General features: G+C 45.2%; 1 protein-coding gene across 1 annotated transcript; it reads left to right on the top strand.

Annotated features, from left to right (window-relative positions):
• The first annotated feature begins 1,195 nt into the window (after window positions 1-1,195).
• On the top strand, window positions 1,196-7,303 carry LOC142491157 (adiponectin-like). The gene is made up of 3 exons (XM_075593443.1): window positions 1,196-1,334; window positions 1,937-2,135; window positions 6,268-7,303. The coding sequence occupies exons 1-3, from the start codon at window positions 1,332-1,334 to the stop codon at window positions 6,771-6,773; spliced, it is 708 nt and encodes a 235-aa protein (XP_075449558.1). The 5' UTR covers window positions 1,196-1,331; the 3' UTR covers window positions 6,774-7,303.
• Window positions 7,304-14,287: the final 6,984 nt, after the last annotated feature.

The raw sequence follows: 14,287 nt of genomic DNA on the forward strand, positions 1-14,287 counted from the left end.
CTGTCCTGTATTGTTCTACACATAATACAGAAAAGGTTACACATGCACGTAGTAATATCAATCTGCACTAACTTCCCAGAAATCAGAAAAGCACAAAGATATAGGATGCTAAGGATCTAAAAATTACAGAATGCACCATATACATTGATAGATCATATTATAGTACAGGCATACCCCGGTTTAAGGGCACTCACTTTAAGTACACTTGCGAGTAAGGACATATTTTCAATAGCTCCATACCCAGGTGTCCGTATGCTAGCTTCGTGAGTACGGACACTTATTCTGCCCTACAGACCACAGTAGTAGTGACGCGCTGATTCCCGTCGCCCAGTAGGCAATCGACAGCTCGCGCCTGTCAGCACGTCCTGAACAGCAATACCGGCTCCCTACCTGTACCTACCTGTACCGAAGCATCGATAAGTGGGGAAAAGGTAGTGCTTCACTTTAAGTACATTTTCGCTTTACATACATGCTCTGGACCCATTGTGTACGTTAATGTGGGGTATGCCTGTACTGCATTCAGTAACACCGGCCATACAGGTGCTGCGGCCATTATTTTAAGAAATCACGGCGCCATTTTCGTGTGCGCTGCTGTACTCCACGCGGCATGAATGCGGCCAATCGCCCCAGGCACACGTGTTTATCGCGGTTGCTTTGTTTGAATTTCATGGATTGTGTGCAATTGTAGGCAATAAAATGAATGACTTGTAATGTGTACAGTACTGTGCTACTGTGTCAATTTCAGGTGTTTAAAAGTCAGAACACTAAAATGCCATTTTCTGCACTCGCCTGCACTCGTGTCTTTAGGCGGTACGGTTGGAAGAAATGCTGCGCCATGACATGGGTATTCCGAGGTATACACCGCGTGATTTGTTAAAATAATGGCCGCTGCATCTGTAACTCCTCTTATAGAACGCCACAAATCTGATAGAAGGCTATGATTTTTTTTTCTATGGTAAATCTGGTCCATTTTTGCACAGATCGCCCCCAGTTTTGCAGATGTAAATCTTTAAGAACTGATCCCTGGTGAAGCCAAAATGCTCGGCACATCCCCACTAACTAGTGCTCCAGAAACCGTATTAAAAGTTACAGCAGGATTGTCCCTGTATAATTTGTAATTTAAATACACAACTTCTAAAGTAAATATTAACTATTTCTTTAGTCAGCCAGGATTTTTATTCAACTGTGGATCTACTATTAAAATTGCAGCTTCAAAATAGCCTTACAGAGTTAATGATCTGAAACATAAAACAGCTATAAAGCTCAAAGAACAGTGCCACTGTGCCCATCAGAAGTGTATTATCTGTACAAGTCCAAGCAGATAAAGGCAGATGGTAAGTAAAAAATATTGTGTATTTCACTAAAGTTATTGTTTTGATTTGTTGCTTAGTGTTAATGTAGCGCAATGCTAAGCGCCCTGCGTTCTGCTCAGTATCATTATGACAGTATAGTATTTTGGAATATAATCTAGTCCATTATATTAGAATGCACTGAAATCACTCAATATCCAGATATTTAAATGGTATTCTCTCAATAAATTAGGATTTATTATTATTATTATTATTATTATTATTATTATTATTATTGAGTCCACTATTTCCAATCCCTAGAAAAGTACGCTTCTTTTGTATTAAAGTGATATACTGTAACTCAGCGTGTGCTTCAAATGGACAAATCAGCCCAATAAAGTAATACATGAAATAATGTAAAAAATAATATTTATTTTCTAGTTCATAACGAGATTTAAAATCTAATCTGCAATAAAGTGAATGTATATCACATAACCAAAATCATATGTAAAATAATTCAAATGTATCACTAACTTTAAGTGTATTAAAGAGTAAGCATAGGCAATGGGTATATATTTTGCACGTTTTGTAAAAAGTAGCAGACAAAGCTCATGTTCAGTGATAACAATATTTGATTGGATTTTTAGATGGGGATTTTTACTCTCCTTGTCTTGATCTTGTTGGCGAGAGAGTGGCACACCGGGAGTGGTGAGCTGGCAGATGACAAACACAAATACTGTACCGCTGGTATACCTGGCATTCCTGGCACACCAGGAATTAATGGGCAGCACGGACCTGCAGGAAGAGATGGGAAAGAGGGACAACCAGGAGAAAAAGGGGAACAGGGTATGTACTAAAAACACATTGAAAAGAGTGTGTATCTTTATTTATATAGCACCAAAAGTACTCAGCGCTTCACAAAGAATACAGTACAGGGAATTATAACAATACAATAAGCGCAGCATAATCAGACAATAGGAAAGGAAATCTCTGCCCTGAAGAGATTACAATCTAAGTGGTATGTTGAAAGAGTTACAGAGACAGCAGGTGAGAGAATAAGTGCAGTAGATGGCAGTGCTTGGCCCCAATGCTTGGTATGAGTGACTGTGGGTGTGAGACAATAGCCATGAGTACATGCTATTGGGATGCTTGATTTGTGAGGCGAGTTTTAAGGTTAGTCAGTATTAAATCAGATAAGTTAACACCATTAGCAGGGGAAGAGGTGGCAGGGAGGCATGGGTGAGAGCAGGTGTGTACATGGCTGGGTCCAGGATTAGGAGAGATATCCCCAGCAGATGTCCTGGTTACTTAGCAGCTTTGGTGCACTTAAAACTATAAACAAAAGACAGAAAGTATGTTGTATGTTGTATAGACCGCACACACCGTGTGTATAGTTGTGATACTGATATAAGTACGCTGTGGGTGCACGGGCTAAGCCCTCCGCTTCTTCCTACACCAACATCCTTCCTCGTTGGAAGTTTCTTTATCATACCCTCACTTGATTAGTGATATCACATCCCCCTTTCCTCACTACCCCTCCTCCCCTTCCAGTAACTTACGTTTGCATATTGTTGTTACGTGTTCTTTGCCCAATGATATACAATAGTATTGCGTGTACATATTGTTGTTTTATGTTCTTTGCTCAATAATACACAAAAGCATTTTTAGCATCATTAATTCTCTTGTATTCATTTGGAGTGCAGGGAACACCTGGTGTGTTCTATATGTAGCTCTGCTTCCTTCCCCCCTAGAGAGATCTTGCTATTGCTACATGTGTATTGGTGCTTGTTACCTGTGAGGGTCCAGGAGAGATGAGCTTCCGCGATGGTAAGAGGAAACAGGACAGGCTTTTGGTGATCCTTCAGGCTCTTCTCATTGTGTCAGCGCCTCTAGTCATAGCAGGCTCCAGCATGGCTGGAGACAGTCCCCACCATGACAGTATTCTCTCAAGCATACCCCGACCCTATAGACTGTTACTTAGGCAGCGGTATATAAAAAGGATTCTTTATTGAGGCAGCCACGGCAGTTGATATTACAGCATATGCATCATCTTTTGATGGTACCGGCCTTCTAGCAGTCTTGAGGCCTTATGCTCTATTCAGATCTTGGGGGGGGGGGAGGGGGGCAGGGCAATCAACCCCAGAAGGGGCTGAAGGCCTGTCTCTCTCTCTCTCTCCCAGCCAAGAGAGACTCAGAGCTTCACGTCTCTACCCCATGAGGGGGAGAGCTGGACTCCATGTCTCCACCACAGGAGGGGTAGAGCTGGACTAACTATAATTTGAATTGCCTCCTCCTTAGTGCAGAAGGGGAGGGGACCTGGGCTGCACACGGATTCTAACTCACAGACCACGCCTCATCTCCACTCCTGCCACTCAAGGAGGTTGTATGAGGGGGGGGTGGTAAACCCACAGGATAGCCTGACACTGCCTGTAGCTACTAGGACTTGCGTGACAAGAGGCAGAAAGTATAGTCTGGACCAGCCATGGCTACATATATAAACAAAAGACATCGTAATTAAACATTATACGTGCACTTTAAGTTATATACAGGTAAACCCCGTTATAACGCGGTCCTCGGGGTCCACCCCGAGACTACCGCGTTAGTAACGGGGTCGCGGGAAAAAAATGGCCGCCGCATTAGCACATATTCACCCCGCGGGACAGGAGATGGGAGGGGGGATGTCCCTCCGGTCCCCGCTTCCCCCTGTCACCGCGTGACAGGACGCGGGACAGGAGATGGAAGGGGGGATGCCCCTCCGGTCCCGGCTTCAACCTGTCACCGCGTGACAGGAGATGGGAGGGGGGATGCCCCTCCGGTCCCGGCTTCACCCTGTCACCGCGTGACAGGAGATGGGAGGGGGGATGCCCCTCCAGTCCCGGCTTCAACCTGTCACCGCGGGACAGGAGATGGGAGGGGGGATGCCCCTCCGGTCCCGGCTTCAACCTGTCACCGCGTGACAGGAGATGGGAGGGGGGATGCCCCTCCGGTCCCGGCTTCAACCTGTCACCGCGGGACAGGAGATGGGAGGGGGGATGCCCCTCCGGTCCCAGCTTCAACCTGTCACCGCGTGACAGGAGATGGGAGGGGGGATGCCCCTCCGGTCCCGGCTTCAACCTGTCACCGCGGGACAGGAGATGGGAGGGGGGATGCCCCCCCGGTCCCGGCTTCAACCTGTCACCGCGGGACAGGAGATGGGAGGGGGGATGCCCCTCCGGTCCTGGCTTAACCCCCCCTCGCCGCAGCACAGGGCCCTCATGCAGCAGTACAGGGCCCGCCGTAGCGCAGGGTCATCTTGCCACTCCGCCGCAGCGCAGGGCCCCGCCACCCCCCCACAGCACAATGACGTCCCACCCTCCGCCCCGGGCCGTACCACCAACCTACCCCCACCTACCTGCCCCCCCACGCTGCACCGGGCCATCCCACCAGCCCACACAGCCCGGGCACACTGCGGGGCACATCCAGGGCACCGACACACACACAGCCCGGGCATACTGCGGGGGCTCATCCAGGGCACCGACACACACACAGCCCGGGCATACTGCGGGGGCTCATCCAGGGCACTGACACAGGAGCACACAGGCAGTGAGAGGGGAGGGGGACACACCGGACGCTCGGACACGGGGAGGGGGGACACAGAGCAGACCCTCGGACACAATGTATTATGTGATCGCCACTATGAAAGGTGAGTGGGGTGGGGGGTAATTACTATGAATTACCTGCTAATTACATGTTATATACGCGGCACTGGTGGAGGTGGGGGACCATGATACGTTCACCCTTTCCCCTGGCTGTGAGGGGGTTAATGTTGAAGAGGCACCGCAGAGGTTGGGTTACCTTGCTTTGTGTGTGTGTGTGTGCGTGTGCGTGCGCGTGCGTGCGTGTGTGTGCAGTGTACAGTGTGTCAGTGTGAGCAGTGTGTGTGCAGTGTGCAGTGTGTGTCAGTGTGTGTACAGTGTGCAGTGTGTGTGCAGTGTGAGCAATGAGCAGTGTGTCAGTGTGTGCAGTGTGAGCAATGAGCAGTGTGTCAGTGTGTGCAGTGTGAGCAATGAGCAGTGTGTGTCAGTGTGCAGTGTGAGCAATGAGCAGTGTGTCAGTGTGTGCAGTGTGAGCAATGAGCAGTGTGAGCAGTGTGTGCAGTGTGAGCAATGAGCAGTGTGTGTGCAGTGAGCAGTGTGTGTGCAGTGAGCATTGTGTGTGCAGTGTGTGCAGTGAGATTGTGTGCAGTGAGAGTGTGTGCAGTGTGTGCAGTGAGAGTGTGTGCAGTGTGTGCAGTGTGCAAAAAAAAAAAATTTAAATGTAAAATTATTATTTTTTTTTTAAACGGGAGCCACGGGAAAACCGCGTTATAACCGAATCGCGGTATAACGAGGTGCGTTATAACAGGGTTTACCTGTATTAACACTTCTCAAGAGTTACTGCTGCAAAATGTATTTCTCAACATACAAATCTCATGGATCTGATCATTCAAATGCAATTTCTTGTGATAGTATTGTACAAGGGAATTTTGCATCTCTGTGCATTATTGTTTCTTGATTTATTCTGCATCAAACAGGTTGTGGGTTGTACAAATCTTTCTGCTTATCAATCTGTGCCAAATCTGCTAACTGGTTTAATGCAACCGCAAAGCAGAAAATGGTGCATTGAGTCAAAGTAAACGTTTGTTTGCATTGATACGTACACTGTGTAGTTATTCTTAGAAATAGGGAAACAACTTAACTTAATCTGCCTCCTCCCCCATGGGTCCTACCCGTGGTGCAGGGTCTGTCCGGGCCCTACTTGGAGGGGGGCACAGCCAGTCGGCCAATAACAGTAGTTGCACCTGACTTCTGCCGGGGCCTAAGTTCTGGGTTTGGACTGCCTGCTTGTGTCCCCATCCTCCGAAAGGCCACAGACAGATGTCCCTGCGCTCCCCTCCTTGTCAATATAAAACCAGCAAAGTTGTTCAATTTATGTGCTTTTGTCTGTTGTTGCTTTTTAGGTCTGTTTGGAGAAAGAGGACTTCTCGGACCTCCAGGTAAAGCAGGTCCTCCAGGCACTCCAGGTCCTCCAGGTGAACCAGGGACCAAAGGAATCATCCAATCTTACAAGAATCCCTTTGCTTTTCATGTTGGACTTGTCTCCTCCTCCCCACCTACTAACGCACCAATTAAATTTGCAAAAGTCTTTTACAATGAACAAAATATATATGATACAACAACTGGTAAATTCAGAGCTCCGGTACATGGTCTTTATTTTATAACCTACCAAATTACAGTGTATTCTAAAAATGTACATATTTCCCTTAGACATAATGAGAAGATTGTGCAATACATGTATCATGTTTATGGTTCCAGCACTAACCAAGCTTCTGGGTCTTCAGTTTTAAAACTCAACAAAGGGGATGAAGTTTGGCTGCAAGATGTTGATGGGAACAATGGTCTTTATGCGGATGGGAATGATGACACTACATTCTCTGGTTTCCTGTTTCATCAGTTTGATTCCTAAACGGTTTTGTTTACATATATATACTCTAATATGCATATTATGAAGAAATCGTGTTCCTCTCCTTGGAAATGTATTTGAGATTAAGCAAACTTCAGCAGATAAAGCTATGTAATAGGTTTGATTTAAAAGAATAATAGTAATTGCAGTTGCCTGAACTCTTTCACCGACAGGAGACCAACAACACAATGCAAGGCAATGCGTAGATAGTCCTTCTGGCTGGAAAAGGGTTTAAGCAACTGGGTCACTTACTTTACAAGCTACAACAGGTAAATCATCTGCTTGGCAAAGAGAAACATGTAAGATAATTCATAGATACAAAAGTCAGAACACATCAGAACCTAATAATAAAATGATGTTCCTACATTAACTGAGATTTACTTTTCTTTGACAAATCCTTATCTACTGAATGACCTGCATAGCACATTAGTTCTTGACAAGATGGATTTGTGTATGGCTTACCCTTTGTGACTGCAGTTATGTGTAATGATGTTCCATTAAATACCAAGCATATTAAAAAGCCCTTTGTGAAATTGGATGTCACAAGTTACATATGACTTAAACTGGATATTTACGAGCTGCAGATGCCTCTCGGGTTATTTCTGTCCCTCTCCGGTTGTCCCTTTGCTCCAACACAGAGTTACATAGTACAGTAGATGAGGTTGAAAAAAGACCTGCGCCCATCAAGTTCAACATATGCTAAATTTAGGCGACAGATACTTTATCCTACATCTGTACTTACAGAATATTGATCCAAAGGAAGACAAACAAAAAGCCCCAGTTAAATATCATCCAATGATATCTCTTAAGGGGAAAAATGCAATCCAAGAATTGGCAATCAGTTTACTCCCTGGATCAACATCCTTCCCATGTTTACTTATTTGGTACTGTATATCCCTGTATACATTTCCTTTCTAAAAAGATGCCAAACCTTTTTTTTTAACAAATCTATTGTATCTGTCATCACAGTCTCTATGGGTAATAAATTCCACATTTTAACTGCCCTTACTGTAAAGAACCATCTCCTTTGTTGCTGGTGTAAACTCCTTATCTCCAACCTTAAGGGATGACCCTTTTGTCCTTTGTACTTCCCTTGGGGTGAATAGTTATTTTGAAAGCCCCTTGTACTGTCCCCAAAAATATTTGTATATAGTTCTCATATCGCCTCTTTTCTAATGTAAATAAATCTAATTTAGCTAGCCTCTCCTCATAAGTCAGATTGTCCATCCCCTTACTTAATTTGGTAGCTCTTCTGTATACTCTCTCTAATTCCTTAATGTCTTTTCTAAATCAATCTTTTTTATTGGTAACAACACACACTGGCATGGGTACAGTGAGGTCATAAGCACATGACAACATAACTTAACTAAACTGGATACGGCGAGGTGTTGGCCAATAGAGTTCACCTTTAAAGAAACAGAAAGGAAGAAAGAGGCGGGGAGGGAGGGGGAGGCAAACAGACAGGGAGGGGGTAGGGCGGGAGAAGGAGGGAGGGGTTGTCGGTGGTCTCCGTCTCCAACCGCTTCGCCCGCTGGCGTTCACTTTCTCCAGACCTAATGCAGGCCCAGGCCAAGCGGTCCGATCCAGGGGCCCTAGGTGTTCCAGAACTGTGGCATTTTTTTGTGGAGCATAGCCGTTAGTCTCTCCATAGACATTACTTCGTCTATCCTTCTTTTACCGTGCTTCTAGCAGGAGTGTTGATCTGCTTCCAGGCCGCCGCGACTGAGCATTTGGCCGCAGTGAGGATGGATGAAACCAACCTGGATAGTGGCGGGGGAAGGTCGCCAATAGGTTTGCTCAGCACAAAGGTCAAAGGGTCCAGGGGGAAGAGAAGCCCCGAGGTCTCTCAGAGAAGCATCTGGATTATGGTCCAGAACCTCTGTATCTCCGGGCATGACCACCAAATGTGGGCCATGTCTCCCATTTGACCACATCCCCTCCAGCACAGGTCAGGCGTGCCGGGGAAGATCTGGCTCAGTCTAGCCGGGGTCAGGTACCACTGGAATAAAATTTTGTACATATTCTCTTTTGTTACTGTAGAAATTGAAGTTTTAGCGGCCAACTCCCAGACATCCTCCCAGTCGTCCCTATCTATTGGTATGTTAAGGTCTTCGGACCATTTTTGCATATAATGGTGGGTTGGGGGGTCAGATGCCGACTCCATCCCCCTATAGATCTCCAAAATCAGACCCCTCTGGTAGGTGCCTTTAATGCACAGGGACTCGAATCCAGTTAGTATGGGGAATTTGGAGTTTCGGGAGAGTGATAATAAAAAGTGCCTAATTTGCAGGAACTTGAACAGATGGAGATCTTGGGATTGATATTTGTCTCGGAGTTGTCTGGAAGGACAGGATCTCTCCCTTCTTCAGCAGATCGGCCACCAGCCTTATACCGAGACCCTGGAATTGGTCAAATTGTCTTTGAGAACAGGCCGCACTTCTCTTTGCTTTTGAGCCAAACGTCCCATGTGCATCTCATTGCCCCTAGGTCAAATCTCTGCGGTCCTCCCTCCCTTCCTCCGGAGGACCACAATAAAACCTGAAGAGGAAGGGGAGCCGCATATTGGGATCTTATTGCGAGCCAGCAGGCAGAGGCCGGGTCGTGATTCCAAACCACAGCCTGCTTCAGCTGGGCTGCAAGATAATATCTGACCATAATGTCTTTTCTAAGTAGTGGTGCCAAAATTGTACTCCATATTCAAGGTGTGGTCTTACTAATGCTTTATAAAGAGGCATGATTATGTTTACTTCCCTTCCATCCATTTCCCGTTTAATGCAAGATAAGAGCTTGTTTGCCATTGCAGCTACTGCATGACTTTGGGCACTATAGCTAAGCCTGCTGTTTACTGTACAAGCACTCCTAAATCCTTCTCCAACAAAGATTCCCCTAATTTATTCGCATTTCATTTGTAATTTGCCTGTTTATTCTTGATTCCCAAATGCATAACCTTACATTTATCTGTATTAAACCTCATCTGCTATTTACCAGCCCAAGTTTCCAGTCTCTCCAAGTCCTTTTGGAGAGAAATTACATCCTGCTCAGATTTGAATACTTTACACAATTTAGTGTAATCAGCAACGATGGAGACTTTGCTCTCTATGCCAACCTCAAGGTTATTAATAAACAAGTTAAAAAGCTGGGGTCCCAGTACCAATCCTTGAGGTACACAGTGGATGCTTGTGTTTCATCTAAGATTAAGCAAGGTCGACACCACTATATATGTGAGCCCCTCTATCTTAGACTAATACCTACTGCTGAGGTGGGGGCCTGAGTCCTCCTAAATATGTTAAACTCAGGGCTGACACAATATTCTCTCTATCCCCCTCTCCATTCTCTCTCTCTCTACATTCCACCCTCTCTATCCCCCCACTCTCTTTCTTTCCCCCATACTCTCTCTCACTCCCCCTGCCCTCTCTCTTCTTTTCCACCCCCCCCTCTCTTTCTCCTTCCCCTCCCACTCTTGCCCCATTTTTGCACTCCCTCCTCTGTTTTTGCCCCCCATCCCTGCATTTTTGCACACCCACCTCCTCCGTTCTTGCACCCCTTCGTATTCTACACCCCGTTGTTTCACCCTCCCCCCCATTTTTACACCTCCCTCCCGTTTTTATAGAACCCCCTCCACTATTTTTATACCCCCCCTGGTCTTTACATCACCCCCCTCCAATGACCTATATAGCATTTTCTCCTGCAGTGGAGCACGGCAAAGTAAAGCAGCCTTCTCTACTCCCAGCCTCTACCAACATGTGCCGCCTTAGGCCGGAATTGGACATTTGGTCGAGGCTGTTTCGCCACAGACGGAAGGTAAGTTTTATTACTCAACAAGGGGAGGCAGAAGAGCACACAAAACAACACAATAGTGTAGTACCCTTGATTTAATATGAGAATAGAAATAAATAATATATATAAAACAAAATCACATGAAGGACAATAAAAACTGTCAACAAGGGGGCGCATGTGCGGCGGGCCGACAAGATGGCCGCTTAACACTGAGCTCCTCCGATCCCCAGGCAAATAAATTAAAAAAAACAGCTGATCGCGTGACGGGGCAGAGAGCCAAACCGCCAACAAAAGCGTCGGACCACCCAGGGAGATGAAGCCGCGCAGCGAAAAGAAGCAGGCAACTCTAGCAGCTTCAAAGTTCTTTGGGGGAAAAAAAAAAAAAAAAGAACGCTGCGGAAACAACAGGATCCCCAAGATGGCAGCCACACAAGAATCCCTTCAGGATTAGAGGGAGAGGCAGAGGCTGAAGCATATGCTGAAGCAGAGGCTGCCTGAGGTATGGATGAAAGTACCAGACCCACCACAAAAGGTGATCTTGACAATTTATTGAAATGTATGGTACAAAAGATGCAAACAGAAATGACCAAAGTAGAGTCGGAACTGAGAAGAGATTTGCATTGTCTGGGTGACAGAACTGACTATCTAGATGGGGTAGCTGACATCAGCCCAAATCGTCACTGACCATGAACTACGAGCCTTAAAATCACAAGTAAACACCCTGACAGAATCCCTGGAAGATACAGAAAATCCCACTAGACGAAATAATTTGAGACTACGGAATATACCGGAGACCTGAAGCGCTAACAGATTTTGTCACAAGGCTGCTCCAGAGCATGCTCCCCGACGAAACGGAAGAGAGATTGTTACTAGACAGAGTGCACTGGGCTCTGGGTCCTAAACAATCTGACCCCAATAAGATGAGCGACGTTATATTGTGGGCTCACTATTATTCTGTGAAAGAAGCCATTATGCAAGTCTCCAGAACGCAACAGTGGATAGGATTTGAAGGACACCAGATCCAAATATTCAGTGACCTAGCTCCCACTACTCTGCTAAAAAGAAAGGAACTGCAACCGGTCACAAAGATGCTGAGGGACAACAAAATCAGATATAAGTGGGGTTTATATGAAACAGAAGATGTTGCCGCTCTCCGCCAATAATATACAATGTAAAAAATAGGGTGCATACGGGATAACTTGATACATATGAAGGAGAGGGGGAGGGTACAGAGAGGGTAGCCCAAAAGAACCTATTTGCACTCACTATTTCAAATAAATGGTTAGGAAAAATTTAATCCCTGGGAGGAGCCCATGCACCATCTAAAGATATATCTGCTTTAAAACATTTTATTGAACACTTATGCAAAGACAATGACCAATTAATGGGTTAAAAATATTCAGGGGGTAAATGGGGACGGAGGGTGGTGTTTGAAGTGCCTCTTGTATGTGTAAAATACTAATATACTACAGGTAGTCCTGTGGCACTGATAGTGGGTTCGCGTGTAGTAAATGCTACAGCTGTTCCCTCACTTGGATGTGAGTCCTTCCCTATTGCTCACATGGAGCTGGGGAGCAGGTGTGTATTTGTATCTTATCTCTTATGTACTCGCTGCACAGTGACATTCATTGTTGGTTGGGGAATGTCAAATAGGTACACGTTTACTAATCCCAATTCATGCACTCACTGTTGCCATATGACACTGTAGTCTACTGGTAAGTATGTGCTGTATCCATGTGAGCAATAGGGAAGGACTCACATCCAAGTGAGGGAACAGCTGTAGCATTTACTACACGCGAACCCACTATCAGTGCCACAGGACTACCTGTAGTATATTAGTATTTTACACATACAAGAGGCACTTCAAACACCACCCTCCGTCCCCATTTACCCCCTGAATATTTTTAACCCATTAATTGGTAATTGTCTTTGCATAAGTGTTCAATAAAATGTTTTAAAGCAGATATATCTTTAGATGGTGCATGGGCTCCACCCAGGGATTAAATTTTTCCTAACCATTTATTTGAAATAGTGAGTGCAAATAGGTTCTTTTGGGCTACCCTCTCTGTACCCTCCCCCTCTCCTTCATAAGTGGGGTTTCCCATTTAAGCTAGTGATCTGGCATAATGGTTCAACAATAGTGGTGAAGAATCCGGAAGAAGGAGAAAAAGCACTGATCAAATTGGGTCTAATACAAAGATCTAAAGCACCTCCCACTGCTGGGTCACCCAGCAAATCTATCAGGATACCTGTCTGGACACAGGGGAAGACCCAGAAAGGAAGCAAGCAAAAAGACCAAGAGGACTGAGAAAGAACATAAAAAGCTTCTGAAAAATGACTACTTGCCCGTTACCAAAGGTTTTACCACATAGACGAATTCACACAGAGAATGAAGAAAAGAACTAGATATTTGATCCCACACAGGATCTTTTTTTCTCCCCTGCCTGGGAGATGAGGAAGGCTGGTTGGCCTCCGTGCAGAGTGACATCGGAGCTGGCCTCCAGCTGCGACCCATTCAAAACCCTGATCCGGAGAAGAAAAGGACTCAGGAGCTCTGGAAGCTCCCTAAAAGTTATTTTTTGGTAGTGTTTGATTTTTTTTTTCTTGTTTTGTTTTGTTCGGGGTCCCAATCTGTACCTCCCCTCTCCCCTCCTCCATCTATTTCTAATTTAGAGAACAGAGGAAAAAAGGGAACCCCTGCCCTCATTCAGACCCCCTCCCCCTTGGAAGTCTCTGAGGGCTAAATTACTGTCCTTTATTCTCCAGAAATCCCACAGGGATAGTTTAGTTTAGGTTAAGTAAGTTTAAAATTTTAGGTAAATGTTGTTATATATAAGTATATGTTTTTGTTTTTCCATTTTCTTCTTTTACCCCTCCCCCGCCCTCATATACCCGAGGCAAGTGAGATCCTATTCAGACAATAGATTAAAATCCCTGCGCACATACAATATAACAAAAATGGCTAGGAAATATGGTTTAATTTTAATATGTTAAAACTAGGCACCCTAAATGTTAAAGGTTTAAATAATCCCAGAAAAAGGAAGTTAGCTTTGCAAGATTTTAATAAGCAAATGTTGGATGTTGTTTTTATACAGGAAACTTGTTTCAGGAAACAGGATCAACCCAGATTTTTCGACAGTCTTCTCTTCGAGTTTCTTCGCAGGTGAAGAAAAGAGGTGTGGCTATACTGGTCAGAAGGTCGGTACCATTTGCTCTTGAGGAAAGTGACTCTGACAAAGAAGGTCGGTTTTTGTACCTCAGGGGCAAATTTGGGAAACACAATGGTCACATTGGCTAACATTTACACCCCTAATGAGAAACAGGTAGATTTTTATGAGACAGTCTTCCCTAGATTATCAAAGTTTGCGGAAGGGAAAATAATTATGGCAGGAGATTTCAATGCAGTTTACGACATAAAGCTAGATAAATAACCCAGCAATTGGGTATTAACCCGTAAATGACCGAGGCTACTTTAAACCAATGTTATATTGGACCCGCAGCCGTCCTGTAAGTCTTGGAGTAGACACCAATAAAAATAATAAGTCTTTAAGGCTGTATAAGCAAAAGCAGTGACAGTTCAGGTCAGTGGGCTGGTTAATCCGGTAGAAGTACAGCGGAGTATCTCCAAAGAAGACACCCCAAGGTAAGTCACGGTCCGGTGCCAATAAGCCTCACCTCCGCCCCAATACTGCAGATGGATAAGGAGAATAACTTGTCTTTTACTCACGAAATCCTTGCTG

This window comes from Ascaphus truei, chromosome 3, assembly GCF_040206685.1.
Source record: "Ascaphus truei isolate aAscTru1 chromosome 3, aAscTru1.hap1, whole genome shotgun sequence".
NCBI classification, from domain to species: domain Eukaryota; kingdom Metazoa; phylum Chordata; class Amphibia; order Anura; family Ascaphidae; genus Ascaphus; species Ascaphus truei.

Coding starts and splice junctions, on each gene's coding strand:
- LOC142491157 (XM_075593443.1), top strand. Junction 2,136..6,267: donor AGGAGAAAAAGGGGAACAGG/GTATGTACTAAA, acceptor GTTGCTTTTTAG/GTCTGTTTGGAGAAAGAGGA.